Source organism: Lactuca sativa, chromosome 1 (genome assembly GCF_002870075.4).
Source record: "Lactuca sativa cultivar Salinas chromosome 1, Lsat_Salinas_v11, whole genome shotgun sequence".
NCBI classification, from domain to species: domain Eukaryota; kingdom Viridiplantae; phylum Streptophyta; class Magnoliopsida; order Asterales; family Asteraceae; genus Lactuca; species Lactuca sativa.
In genome coordinates, this window is record NC_056623.2 from 169,207,482 (window position 1) to 169,222,249 (window position 14,768).

The following is a 14,768-nucleotide window of genomic DNA, read 5'->3' on the forward strand; positions in this document are numbered from 1 at the left end:
GCTTCTGAACACTCCTATGGTTCTCCCCCACTTTGATTCCACTAGCTCCTTACATCTTATAGATTGAAAAGGATTCTCAATCCTTTTCTCCATCTAATGGTCGATGTGTTGAAAACCAATACTTACTATTGCTAGTGCTCCAAAACTAACCAATACCGAATCTGAACCGCTCTAAAAGACAAACAGAATACCTCCCTAGCCCCTCTCACACTTGCTACAGTGACTGCATCCTGAGAACCTGCTCAAAAGGGAAACATCTTCGAACTACTAGTCTAACATCCAAGGTATGAAGATGGAATATAACTTAATCATAAGTAGGAAACATTATATTCTGGAATACCCTTACTAACATCGATGCAGTACCATAACAACAAAATCATAAACAGAAGCCGAATTGAAATACATACCAGCGATCTATTGCGGCTCGATCTTGATTTCCTGCGGAACCATGGACGTTGGAACTTGAACTCTCTCCACCTCCAAAATAGGATAACGGGACTTGAAATGACCTGGCCGGTGACAATGAAAACATATATGATCCTTCTTGCAATCCCGATGTACATGCCCTCTTTCTCCACATTTGAAACACCTAAACTTGTGACAAGAAAACCCATGGGTTCCCCCACACTTGCCACAAACCTCAAGATCTCCATGACTTCCCACACTCAATTCAACCGAGTCGGAACCTCCACCTTCCTTTAATCGTCCTGATGTTGGCGTCCGCTTCCTTTTCCCTAACTACACATCCAAACCAAACTCTTGCTCCTGAGTTGCCTCGGCTACACCATCAACCGCCTGAACAGTCACTGTATGACCCTGAAACCTAGCGGTTACCCTGCCAGTAGCATGCTCAATAATGTCAGGTAACTCCTCGCATACAGCCCGCGAAACCTCCACAGAAATCCAATCCTGAAGTGAACTCTCCTGGAGACAAGGTGCGTAACCTACCTCTGATCCCTGATGATAAGAGCTAATAACAGGGCCCTCCCTTCCGAGGGATCCCAAAGATCCATAAACATTGGGCGCTAGAGGAACCCCTAACATGGCCACCATCTCAGCGCGAAAGGCTCCCATCCTCTCATCCAAAATCTCCAATATATCCTCCTTGACCGTACCAAAGATCACATGAGTCTGGTCTAGGATACTGCATGTAATCTCTACTGATACTAACTCTCTCATCTGCTTCCCGAGCTGTTCAGCTCCTAAACCCAAGGTTGACTCCTCACTGGCACCTGAACTGCCCACTGACCTACCCATAGTGTCACCATACTGCATGAGTCATCACATAACTACCATCAAAATACTCATCACTACTGAGGGATCACACACTCACTACAAGTTCCCCGGTTTTATCTTAGCCCTTCTTGAATCGAGTACGGATCCTCTGCTTTCAGTAGTACGGGCCTATACTACCTTCCACATCTACTTGTAGTTTCCTCGAGAATTGTCTCGACTCCACCAAGTCCCTTTCACTACTACTATTGCCCCCCGCACTACTCTCATCCTAGGCTTGCCCTAGGGTAACCTCCAACCCACACCCAATCCTCAGCTACTGAAGGTATCTTTATAATGCCAATTAGCCACTACCTGAATACCATCACATGTGACGAGGCTCAGATAATCCTTCGAGTAAAGGACTCTTCCCTACAACGGTTAGACTCATACGAGAGCTGTGCAATAGGGCCAAATCCAGCACTCTGAGATTATTAAACCTTGATTACATGTGACTTGACGTATTCACCTAATGGCTAACTCCCATCACTCAGAGTCCCACAAAGCACAAAGCAAGTAGCATTCAGAAAAAGGGAAAGTCTAACCACATAATCCAATCATAATATTTTATCCCCTACTAAGGAATCTGTACATGTAATTCAAAGGCTCATACAATCAGGCATAACCTAAACAGGCTATCCTATCACTGACTGATCAGTACTAGCATGCAAGTCTACAAGCACATACAATAGGCATATAAGGCAGCTCTTCCTAGATCCTTAGCTTTACTCTAGCATGCAGTTCTCATATTCATAACATAACATAAACTTGTATGGGTAATTTGGGAGTACTTACTTGAGCTCGGCTGATTGCATGCACCACATCATTTTTCTCTTTTCAAAATTCTTTTCCTTCTTAAAATTGCTTTTCACTTTTTCTAAAACTCTTTTATTTTCTCAAAATTCCTTTTTACAAAAATTGATTTTCCTTTTGAAAATTTTCTATACCAATTCCTTAGTTTTAGTTCAGACAAACCCGAAAGTGTGCCCGAATCCCTCAAACCAAGGCTCTGATACCAACTTGAAACATCCCAAAACTATGACCCAAAAATTTCGTTTTGAAAATATTATAAGAAACTATAATCATCCATAATCAATAAGAAAACCAAGTGTCATGTCTCTCAAAATCTCATATCAAAAACTGTATCAAAAACAATTGAGAAAATATATCAGAATCTCAATAAATCCCAGGTTGAAATATGTGGTGTGTGCCATGCGATCATCCTGAGCCCTTCCCTTGCTAGCTGAAGTACCTGAAACCAAAACTGAAAACCGTAAGCACGAAGCTTAGTGATCTCCCCCAAACTACCACATACCATACAAGCACAAATATCTAATAACATAACTCTGGGACTACTCCCACTACATCGGGACAAATCCCGACATCGGGCTCCTTTCCAACATCGGGCTCACCCTAACATCCGACAACATCAGGCATCGGGGTCACCTCGGTATCGCGCTTGCCCCGACATCGGGCTTACCCCGGCACATACATAACCTAATCATATAATCTGGATCGGGCTTGCCCCGACATCGGAACGAAGCCCGAAACAAACAACATATGACACATAAACTAGCATACATCGGGCTTTCCCCAAAATACATAATACATGGCATAATGACTAACATACATCGGGCTTGCCCCGACATTAGGCTTACCATGGATCACATAACATATAACATAATCACATATACTACATCGGGCTTGCCCGGCATCGGACCGGAGTCCAGAACACATAACACATAACATAATCACATGTACTGCATCGGGCTTGCCCAGCATCTGACGGAAGCCCGGAACATATAACACATAACACATAAACATGCATGAATCACAAAGACATCAAGCATACATAACTACTTCTCGGGACCACCCCGAAATCGGACCGAAGTCTGGAAACATATAGACTGCATCGGGCTAACCCCGACATTGGATCGAACTCTGGAACTACTATCATCTAAACGGGCCGGCATTGTGGCCGTAGACCCGTTCCTACTAGAGGAAAACTCACCTCGTAAGACTGACTGCTAAAAACCCGAGTGAGAATTCCCTGACTGCTATTTTGGCTGCTCTCCGGCTATCATGACCAAATAAACACTTAGTCAGAAATGAGGATTCTTCTATGGGTAAAATGACTATTTTACCCTTCTGATCTAATTTGGGCCATGACCGAGGCCCAATCCTTTCTAGTCCTTCTAAACTCACTAAGGCCCATTAAAGTCCTCTAATGGCCCAATTTTATAAATTGAGCCCAATTGCTCAAATGGGGTTTCCACCCAAACCCAAACTAGCCCTTGGGCCCTTCACTGTTTCCTGGTGGCCTATCACGACCCAACATCTGCTAACCCAAGGCCTGGCCCCAAACCGAGGCCCAATAATGCAAAGACTATAGTCTAAGTGTACACTGAGCGTACTCTTTTGTACGTTGCGCGTATAGCTTGCATGCCTTGTACGTTGCGCATATTGGCTTGTACGCCCAGCGTACTCCCCTGATAAGTCATATTCTTCAGAACTGCTTAATCCCTTAAGACACAACTTCCAAACTTCATATATGAGTCTAATAATCCTTCTTAACCCATAAAGTTGATCACTTGGTGGCTTGCACCCCACCAAATGAGATCAAAATTGGAAAAATAGCAACTATCTTCATGGAAATGGCTAGATATATTGCATGGATGCAAATGGGCCTTAAAGATTGCAACTTTACTGCTCAAGGGGCTCAAATAACTTCATGGGTGGCAACCCAAAGTCCAGAAACGGATTTGCACCATAAAAATCCATTCTTGAAACTAAAAAGGGACAATATCCATGAGAACCTAGATCTATGATGTAGAAGCACCAAGATGAAAACTTTATACCTTCAATAGGCTGGAAATGATGTAAAACCTCTGGATCTACAAGATCTCTTCAATCTCTTGCTTCTTCTCTAAACACCTTCTTCTTCAAAAACTCCAAAATACTCCTCTAATGGCCATCCAAGCTCTAAAATCACTCAAATGAGGGCTAAGGGTCTATTTCTCGGGTTTAGAGTGTGGAGGCTGAAGATATTAGGGTTAGGTTATGAGATAATAAGCTTAAATAGGGTCCAAGACCTTAAAATAGGGTTCATGTCTGATTGGCGTATGCCCAACGTACATATGGTACGCCCAACGTACCCCAAAGAACATTCGTGACCATCCTGGTCAGGACGCCCAGTGTACTCCCTTCTTCACTAGTACGCCCAGCGTACTCTCTGTGTATGCCCAAGATACTCGGCTAAGCCTGAAACCACTAAACTTCCGAAGGCCATAACTTCTTCGTTATAAATCCGTTTTCGACGATCCTTATATCGCCGAAAAGGTAACAAGAAGCCCTACACTTATATCAACTCATATCTTCCTTAAAACCTTCCGAAAAAAAGTCCGTTTTCCACAAAAGCCCAAACTGACACTTTACCGAAATACCCCTAGGCTCCAAAATACGAACCGAAAAAACATCCGGATCGCTTCTAATACATCAATCGCACCCAAAATGTCCTAGATCTTACCCTTTTCAAAAGCCATAATCCTTATGATGACCGGCCTTCAGGCCACAACCTCAAACTAGGAGTCAATTCAAAACGGGGCGTTACATAGAAACTATAGGTGAATAATGTTGTAAAACGAAGGTAAAATTCGAATACCACAGGGTGTAAATGTGAGGCAAAAAGCTTTCCGCAAGGACATAAACGAAACATCTTGCTACATGATGAGGATTATATTGTGATTTAACCTTAAAATAAATGTCTTCATTTTTTAAGGGGCAGATAGTTGGGAAGAAACAAGTTACAAGTGATGAGAGCATTCGGACCCAAAAAGATTTTGAAAGTTAAGTAGAAAATAACACTATGTGCTTTAGAGCTTCTGGTCATGGTGTGCTTAGGCTTTTAGACCTAAGAAATACACTAACTCATGATATGAGATTTTGTTTTGACACATTAGTTAAAGCGAACGAAAGGAGATAGGGACAAGGTTTAAGAAGTATATATAGACTCGAATGGTATGGTACCCGTTGGTTCAAAGATAATAGACAAGGAAAGTTATACTTGATTGAATCACTTGTTGATAACGCTAAAGGAAAACATTGTTCGTATAAATTGAGTTGCAAATCTTGTTGATGTTAATGTGTCATTCTTATGAATTTAAAGTAAGACCTTTAAGAAGAAAGGTACATGTATTAGTAAGAGCTAACATGATAAACAAGATGGAGTGAAAGTTTAAGAGTAAATTTAGTTTGGAATGTGTGATGTACAATGGTGTCAGCACCTCGTATTATGCTTAAGAGTATAACAGAGAATAATGAACTGATAATGATTAGTATGGAAAATAAAGAAATAATATTGGCATACTTGAGCATGAAAGGATGTACTTAAGAAAATTAGAATGCCTAAATAAGGAAACAGACAAATTATGACTTAAGGTTGGATAACCTTATTGCATGATGTTGTTTAAAGTTCAAAAAGGGACAAAAGGGTAAAAGTGTCCAAGAGGGTTAATAAACCTTAGTGATGTATTATTAATTATTAAACATATTGAAATTGTGATCCAATGACCAAGGTGATACGTTCATCGGAGGAATTGAAAAGTGATGGGATGAAATTCCAATGAGATGGCCCATGATGAGATTTCGGGGACGGAATCCTTTTAAGGGGTAGATAATTGTAACATCCTAAAATTTAAGACTAGGTTCTTAAATTAATTGAGTAAAAATGAAAATAATTTATAAAGTTAAGTAGTTAAGGAATAATCATATTATGAAGTTTAGAAAGTTATAAGTAAAAATAATAATATTTTAAAAAGTTAAAGGGTGAAAAGTGTCAAGTTGGCAAAGTAAGTTGACTAAAGGGTTGAATCAAATAATGGAAGGGACTAGAAAATTTATATAAAGGAAGGAGAAGGACTTATTATGTCAAAACATAAGTTGAAATCACAAATATTGAGGATTGGTGAGTTTTAACCAAAACAAGCACACTTGGGGGACCAAATTGTAAATTTGGAGAAATAAGATGCATCCATTCCCTCATATGGAGAAAACGTATTTGAGCTTCTTAGCACCTCCTCTAATGGCCATTTTGATCTCAAGGGTTTCTAGGGGTTCTTCCAAGTGAGGAATTAAGCAACCAAACAAAGAAGCGAATGAATCAAGGCTTGAAAGGTATAATTTCTCTTCATTTCAACCTAGAAATCGATTTTTGTGAAGTGGGTAAACCCCAATATCGAAATTAGCTTCTTCAAATGATTAGGGTTTGGTTTTATAACATTTTTTTGATTTGCATGGTTATAATCTTAATCCAATCATCGTATTGGTGGATTTGATGATTTAGGTAAAAATCTCCATGAACCCTAGAAAACTCAAATCCGGGATATTGCAAAAGATGATGAAATAAGATTGGATTCTATGAACTAGATGATATTTGATAGAGAAAAATCCAATTAGATTGCTCAAATTCACCCATTATGGTAGAATTGTGTATATGCTAGAATTGGAATGAAATTGAGTGAAATGTGATCAAAAGAATGGAATCTTTTTTTTGTGAGCATTTGATGATAATATGATACTCATAACATGAGTTGATACTAATAATATGGTTTGAATGCAATAACATGAAGACTTGAATGATTCCTAGTTGAAAATATGGAGTTGTTGGCCATAAGGGAAAAATGAAAATGTTGGAATGGAATTGGACATTCCATAACTCCATTAAGGAATTAACAAGAGATTTGTGTAATGTTAAGAACTTGACAAAACCCAATGATGTATTAGATAATTTAGGAATAGGTCACCTTGGTTAAAGAGTGTTCTTGATCAACTTGAGCTCTTAACCCTTTCATTTGACTGTTTGAAAGCACTATGAACTTAGCATTTCGATTGATGACTTAATGAATTAAGTTGAATGTTTTGACATGATAAAATGTTATCTAGTAGTTATTGGAAACCTTTAAAAGTGTAGCGTTACATTTGGTTACCTAAAAGACCAAAACCATCCAAAAACGTTTAAGACTCAAAAGGTGAGCTTTTGGGGGTGTTTGGGCTACTACGGCACACGACCTGCATGGCCAGGCATGCTACCCTGGCACAGGCATCAAATTTCCCACCTCAACCAAAAATCTGAATTTTAGTGTTTTCTTCATAACTTTTGCATACAGACTCGGATTTACACCCGATTTTCGCCTACATTTATATTTTTACATAACTAATGAGTTAAATCAATAAATTTAGAAATAGAAACTATGAGGGGTATTTTGGTAATCTTGATTGAACTTTACTTACTTTTATATAGGTGGTGTTAGAGAGTGTTTCTCTAAGGAAAGGAACTAAAAGATGACTAGTTAACCTTCGTGTTATTGAGGTGAGTACGTGTTGGAATTTTCCCACTTTGGGGTACATGGCAAAATGATTTTATGATAATGAAATGCAATGTGTTGATATACGAAACGTTTTGAAATGAAAATGTTAAATGCTTTTTGAAAAGAATGTTTTGAAAGAATGCCTAGAAGGCAAAAATGTGTTTGAAAGAAAAGAAAGTTTTTGGAAGAATGGATGTTTTGTTAATGTGTTTGAAATGTTTTAAAATATGGATGTCATGCTTTTGAAATGAGTATTATGATACTAATATATGAAATATGTAAAGCATGGAAAGTAATGAAAAGAATGAAAAGAATTGGAAAGTAATGAAAAGAATATATTGCTTGAGCCATGATGTCCCCGTAACCGGATATAGAGGAAAATACAAGAACCAAACATAATGGGACACAACATTCCAGGCTAGTCCCATTTGTTGCCACTAAGCAAACCTACACCGAAACAAATAAGACCAAGGGAACTTGATAAAGTGCCTTCCAAACACCAAAGGCACTAGCTGCCCAGCCAATCAGTCGGCCTGCCTGGCCACCTCATTCCGTTAAGCCAAATCGACACCTGCGAACTCTAGTGAAGGCGCAGGCACCACTACCATAGTTAATCCATTCACAACTTAGACAGGGGACAAAAGTACAATCTACAAATCATTGCCTCGGTACCAATCGAGTCTTGGCGCTCTGGTCTCCAAGAGTGGGATCGATACCCAGGTCCTCACTAGAAAAGGCCATATGGCTTCAATGGTAAATGGATCAAATCCCACACTCAAATCCTTATGCTACATTCATACACTCATCTACCCCGAAGACTGACTTGTCCGTTGTAGAGTTTTCCCGGGACCTCCTCTCGGAGAACGTTTGACGACCTCCTTTTCTATTATTGTGGTTACAGATCTCCACCGAAGTCTACCCAACTGAGTCATTACTCGTCAACCGAAGGTCTAATATCACAAATATATATATATATATATATATATATATATTGCATACATTTTTTTTAGAAAAAGCACACTACACAACAAGATGCTTTGTTTATTTTTCTATTTGTTGATGGTTTATGTAAAAGACAGAGAGAGAGAGAGAGAGAGTGTGTGTGTGTGTGTGTGTATACACACACACACAAACCAGTACTGTTAGGGTGCAAAGTCATGCTTGGATGTAATGTGTTTAGGCTTTCCTCTTTGTATGTGTAAATGGGTTGAGTCTTTTCCTATAAATAGGAAGTGAGTGACTCCCATTATGTAAGAATTCCATTTTGGAGTGTTAGACTAGAGAGAGAAATTGTATAAAAACCCATTTGTATAATCTTTCTAGATATAATAAGAGCTTACAAAGATTTATTTACTCCTGGTGTTCTTGAATTTGTATGATGAATCACTAGATCTTTCTAATTCCGCACATGCCATCATAATCAACACCACTACAATTGGTATCAGAGCGGGTGTTCTTGATTTCATCAAGAATTGATCCTTGATTGCGATTTTGATTTAGTGATTCAATTTTTGATCATGGATCTTCGTGATTAGAGAGTGTTGTGTGTTCTAGAAGTTGAATTTTTCCTTGATTTGATCCATAATTCGACTTTCTCTCTCTAGAATACTTGTTTGTGTTACTTTCTCTCTCTAGAAAACCCATTCAAAATCACTTTCTCTCTCTAGAATTCTTCAAGTTTTTGTGATCATGGTGAATTTGCCTTACAATTCTTGGATTATGATCATTGAAGGTATCAAATACAAAGTCAATAAAGATCAATATTATGGGTTCGTGTTAAACAAGAAGATATATTGGGGAACTATGGTTTCTTATGGAGGATTGAAGGATGATCATGGAAGCTTGATATTTCAACCGTTTTGTGAGATCAAATGGTTGGCTGATATTACATGTTCCATAATAACACGTAGTGGTGATAAGAAAGGAGAAGAAAAATATTTGTTCGATAAGAAATATGTTTCTCTTATTGAAGACCCAAATGATCTTCGTGCTCTTAAGGTAGTTGAAGTTCTTGACAATGGAGTTCAATGTGATGTTCTTGATGTTCAAGAAAAAAGAGTTCAAGTTGATTTTTTTTGCTCAATTGGAGTTCAAACCAATGATATTTTGTGCTCTTGTGATTCGTTTGAAGGAATGATTCCTTATCGGAAACCAGTGATCCAAGAAAATCACAAGTATCAAACTCCAAAAGATTTGATTCAAACTCAAAATGTTCATGTTGTTGAAAGTGGGTTTGTTCATGAAGTCAAGTCTTCAAGATGCAAAAAGATGAAAAAGAAAAAGAAGAAGAAGATGAATCGGAAGAACAAGCGGGTTTACTCACAAAAATCGTCATATGTTGTGAAGCCAAAATCCGTGAAGCAAATTTGGGTTCCAAAGCAACAATCTCCAAAGGTTGCATTGAATTTGAAGTCAAAACCCAAAAGTGTTGGTGGTTCTTTTGAAGATGTTCTTGGATCGTTGAAGAACATGAAGAACACGAAGAACGAGTTGTACATCTCGCATGGTGGGTGGTACAATGTTCGATTTGGAGATTTTCTCATTCCGACAAAAGAACCAAGATCTACCAAATTTGATTTGTTCGTTGAAAACGGAACTCGGTTCGTCAAAAAGGTAACTCAAATTCTCAAATGGATTCCAAAACATCCATGATTTCAATTCGTATTTTTCGTTTTTCATTTTTGATCGATTTGCCTCATTGGATCTAATTCGTTTCAACCCCATAGTTAATCCAATTAGTTTTGTTTAGATCAAAACCAAAATAAAAAACAAATTTCTTTCTGTTTTGTTACTTTCATTTACACAAACATTGAGCCCAAACCAAAATATTGAACTGATACTGTTCATCAATTCTTATTAAGCCCATATAACTCAATATTTCTCTATTCGTTTGATCCATGGTTGTTTGAGCCTATAATCAAATTTTTTTTAGCCCAAATCATCAGTTAATGTTTGAATTCAGAGACGTGAGAACGAATAAAAGTCAAAATTTGGAAGTCGATGTTTGGAGTCGATTTCTTGCCTGGATGTTGATGTGAGGTTCTTTGATGATTTCAATTTGAGTTGTTGTGGTTAATAGATGATTCGCATCTACAGGGAAGCAACAATTATGAATGTTTAATTGAAGGATTAGAGTCGTTAATGGAACGGGATATATGGGAGCAGTTCGCATATAAACAATGTTCACATATTGATCTTGTTTGGGTTCGCATATGCTATGTTTGTTCAATTTACATTTATGTGAATCAAAATCAAAATGCGAAGGAGATAATGATTCGCATTTTATGACAAAATGAGAATGCGAAGAAGAAAATGTTCGCATTGGATAACAGAATAAAAATGCGAAGGAATTGACTGGAATATGCGAAGTGTTAACTGCATATGTTGATTTGGAGAATAACACAAAAAGTTTCAGTTTGCACCCCTGATCTTTTCACGAAATGACAAAATTGATCCAACTTTGCAAAATGGCAATAAAAGCTGAAAAAATACAGAATTTTCAATTTTGGTCCTTGCAGTTTGTGCGAATTTACGCTTTATGCCCGGTTTCACAAATGGGCTAGAGTTTCGCATATTTGGCTGTTTTTGATGAAACGGGTCCCTGTAAGTTTCAGAAAGTGACAATATCTACCCGGATTTTGAAAAATCTTGCAACTTTCACCCAAAAAGTCAGAAAATTTCATAAATTGGAAATTTTTTGTGGCTTTTTCGTGATTGTTTTTCCGTGCAAGATTTTTGGTGATTCATTTTTGGTACACATCAAGGGGAAGTATCGTGAAGTTTATTCCTCGGGCGCTTCTCATCCTTAGTGGGTTTTATAATCATTTTTTGATTATAAAAAGAGGGAGAATGATGGGTATTCGAAGCTTCTCGGGTTTGTCGAATATTCATTTGCGGATTTGAAGACCGGTGTTACTTCGAGGGGGAGTTTGGTCTTGATCGCGCTAACTCGTTGGAGATTAAAGCCGGACATCCAATCCTAACTTTGAGGGGGAGAATGTTAGGGTGCAAAGTCATGCTTGGATGTAATGTGTTTAGGCTTTCCTCTTTGTATGTGTAAATGGGTTGAGTCTTTTCCTATAAATAGGAAGTGAGTGACTCCCATTATGTAAGAAGTCCATTTTGGAGTGTTAGACTAGAGAGAGAAATTGTATACAAACCCATTTGTATAATCTTTCTAGATCTAATAAGAGCTTACAAAGATTTATTTACTCCTGGTGTTCTTGAATTTGTATGATGAATCACTAGATCTTTCTAATTCCGCACATGCCATCATAATCAACACCACTACAAGTACCAGCAGTTACCCAACGGGTAGCGGCTCTGAAAAAATGAGAACCGCAACCGGAACCACTCAAGACGGTTTCATTACTTTAGGAACCGGAACCAGAACCAGAACCACTTAAGGCGGTTCCGGTTCCGGAATTGGCAGTTTTGAGGCGGTTCTAGTTCCAAAAGAAGGTACCCAGTTCCGATGCTCATCTATAATTATACGAACTCATTTTCAATGTCACAGAGGTGTAATTCCAACATTTACATATTCTTGGTAAGACTATATTTGAATTAACTATACAATTATAACACAATAAATGAATAGTTATTTATGACAAAAATATCAAATAAGAAAATTGAAAGCTTGTGAGAAATCTTGGATTTTGGGTTGTCTTTCCTTGGCTCGGGCTTCGGTCCTAAATAATGGCTCCCCTACCAAAGAGTTCACGATTAGTAAAGGTGTTCGTAATGGGGACTCATTATCTTCGCTTTTATTTATTATCACTATGGAGGGTCTAAACACTGCTATGAAAACCGCTTGTGAGAAATCTATCTATCCTCCATGGAACTAATATTCCAAATAACGGTCCTTTGCATCTCTCACTTGTTTTACGTCAACGATGTTATATTTAATTATTTATGGGTGAGTGGTTGGATTGAAATATTATGAATATGGTGTGCATCCTTCGATGTTTTCATATTTCTTCTAGACTTAAAGGTGAATTTCCATAAGTATAAGGTTTATTACATTGGTATACTCGATATGGAGCTTAGACCTAAAACTAGAATTCTTGATTGAGACCCAAGTTCTTTCCCTTTCACTTTCTTGGGTGTGTGGTGGCCGGTGGGCGCCAACATGAACCTGAAAAGGATATAGGATTCTATCATTGAGTGTGTTAATGTTGAGCTCTCCTCTTGGAAAGCTAAGACTCACTCTTTTGGGGATAGGCCCACTATGGTGAAGTTGATGCTTGGTAGTCTCCTCTACTATTTCTCGATCTTCAAAGCTCCTAGTTCTATTATTGATGACCTTGAAAAAACCCATAGAACATTCTTATGGGGCAGTGGAAGATACGTTTAAAACTAATTGGGTTGCTTGGACTAAAATCTTAGATGCGAGAAAAAATAGTGGTCTCAGGATTGGATCTTTAAGGGCTTTAAATGTGTCACCTTTAATTAAATGGACATTGCGTATAAAATCTGATAAAAATTTCTTATGGGATAGAGTTATCTATGGAATTCACAATCTCTCCCGTAAACCTCTTTGTTATTTGGCTAAAAATCTCTTTCAGGTACTTGGTGGGAAAATCAATGTCAAAAGTCACAGCCATCAAAACTAATGAGGTTTTTATTAGAACACAAGTACTAGCAACTTAATTGTCATCAACAATAACTAAAATCAAAAAACGTAGATTTTCTTCAACAAGAATGAATTCCAAAGAGTTAATCAAATAAAGAACGAATTTAACTTGTAAATTTCATATATATACCTTAAAAAATGTGCATGGTTTCAAAAAAAAAAAAAAAAGCACCAAATCTTGGATTATTACTTTTGTTTCTCCTGCAACACTCCTACCTCACATTTCTTCTGCACAATCTCTTTCTCCCGATGTTCATCCCCTTTCTCCTTCTTTTTTGAACCCAATCTCTTCAATTCATTGCAAAATTCAGTTATCTGATTCAATATATTGTTTCCTGCAAACAGATTACGTGCTGAGAACGTGGTTTTAAGCTTCCTTGGGGTTTCCTCCCTTTTTGAAGAACTGTTATCCGCCTTCTTCTTCTTCCCTGATCTTGATATGACATGATGATCGGTAGGTGTTAATAAATTAGGGTTTTGGTTCTCGCAATCTTGTACACGTTTAGCATTACTTCTCGAGATTTTGTTTAATTGCGTTCCTCTTTTCTTCACTGTCGTGTTGCTATCATGTTTAATATTGTCCTGATTTTTCATGGAGATCTGTATTGCATTTGCCCATGGATGCTTAGTTTTTGGAAATAGTAACCAAACAAGTAATGATTATATCGAAATCAAAATACCTTAGAAGGATTGGAGATCGTTTTTGTGAAGAAATCATCGGCTGATTTTGGATGATTACATTCTGTAAACACCAAATAGAATAAAATCATAACCAAAATTTAAACATTAGTCGAACATTTAATCAGTCTGTTTGAATTTCAATAAATATACCAATTTTAAGCTAAGCACTCTTGACTTCAAAATCATTTGCTTTTTTACCAATTTTCGATTAACATCCGATAACTATACAAAAATTAATAAAATTTAAAAATATACCATGAATCGAACAAAGTTCATATTGAAATCAGAAGGAAAAAAAAAAAGTAATTAAACTGTAAAGAAGAAAAAAGGAGATTGAAATTACCAGGTCGACAAAACCAAGCATCATCGTCGTGTGTAGAAGGATGAGGATGATTAGCAGAGAAATCGATCCATTGAGGAGCGTTTATATCTTCGTAGAGTTCATCTTTCTCGAATTTGGAATCATTCCAATCGATAGTAGCTACCTCCATATGAGCCTCCACACCCGTATCTGTGAGTAACAATGGAACGTTTGAGGTTTGAGGGTTTTGGGTATATAAGTTGAACAAGACGACTGAAACGTCTGCATTATTTTTCTGACCGTTAAAAGACATTCTCTTTTATGTTAATCGGATAAACAAAATATTATATATTTTATTATGTGGTATTATTGGTACTTTTTTTATTTATTGTTTTTATACATTTTTTCTAATAAATTTCATCTCTATTTATCTATATATTTTATTATGGGTTATATTATTCAGATTTTTTTAATTGTTTTTTTAGTGTTTTTTTTTATAAATTTTATGTGTACTTAT

At 37.4% G+C, this 14,768-nt stretch overlaps 1 protein-coding gene across 1 annotated transcript; it reads right to left on the bottom strand.

Annotated features, from left to right (window-relative positions):
• Positions 1-13,352: 13,352 nt before the first annotated feature.
• LOC111885070 (uncharacterized) lies at positions 13,353-14,557 on the bottom strand. The gene is made up of 3 exons (XM_023881359.3): positions 14,294-14,557; positions 13,950-14,011; positions 13,353-13,869 (listed from the first exon to the last, which is right to left on the bottom strand). The coding sequence occupies exons 1-3, from the start codon at positions 14,439-14,441 to the stop codon at positions 13,456-13,458; spliced, it is 624 nt and encodes a 207-aa protein (XP_023737127.1). The 5' UTR covers positions 14,442-14,557; the 3' UTR covers positions 13,353-13,455.
• Between the last annotated feature and the right edge of the window lie 211 nt (positions 14,558-14,768).

What these genes read in the sequence shown, in the direction of transcription:
- LOC111885070 (XM_023881359.3), bottom strand. Translation starts at nt 14,441, where the DNA reads ATGGAGGTAGCTACTATCGATTGGAATGATTCCAAATTCGAGAAAGAT. An exon ending in TGCTTGGTTTTGTCGACCTG is followed by an intron (nt 14,012 to 14,293) that starts GTAATTTCAATC and finishes TGGTGTTTACAG; the next exon opens with AATGTAATCATCCAAAATCA. An exon ending in CGATCTCCAATCCTTCTAAG is followed by an intron (nt 13,870 to 13,949) that starts GTATTTTGATTT and finishes AATGCAATACAG; the next exon opens with ATCTCCATGAAAAATCAGGA.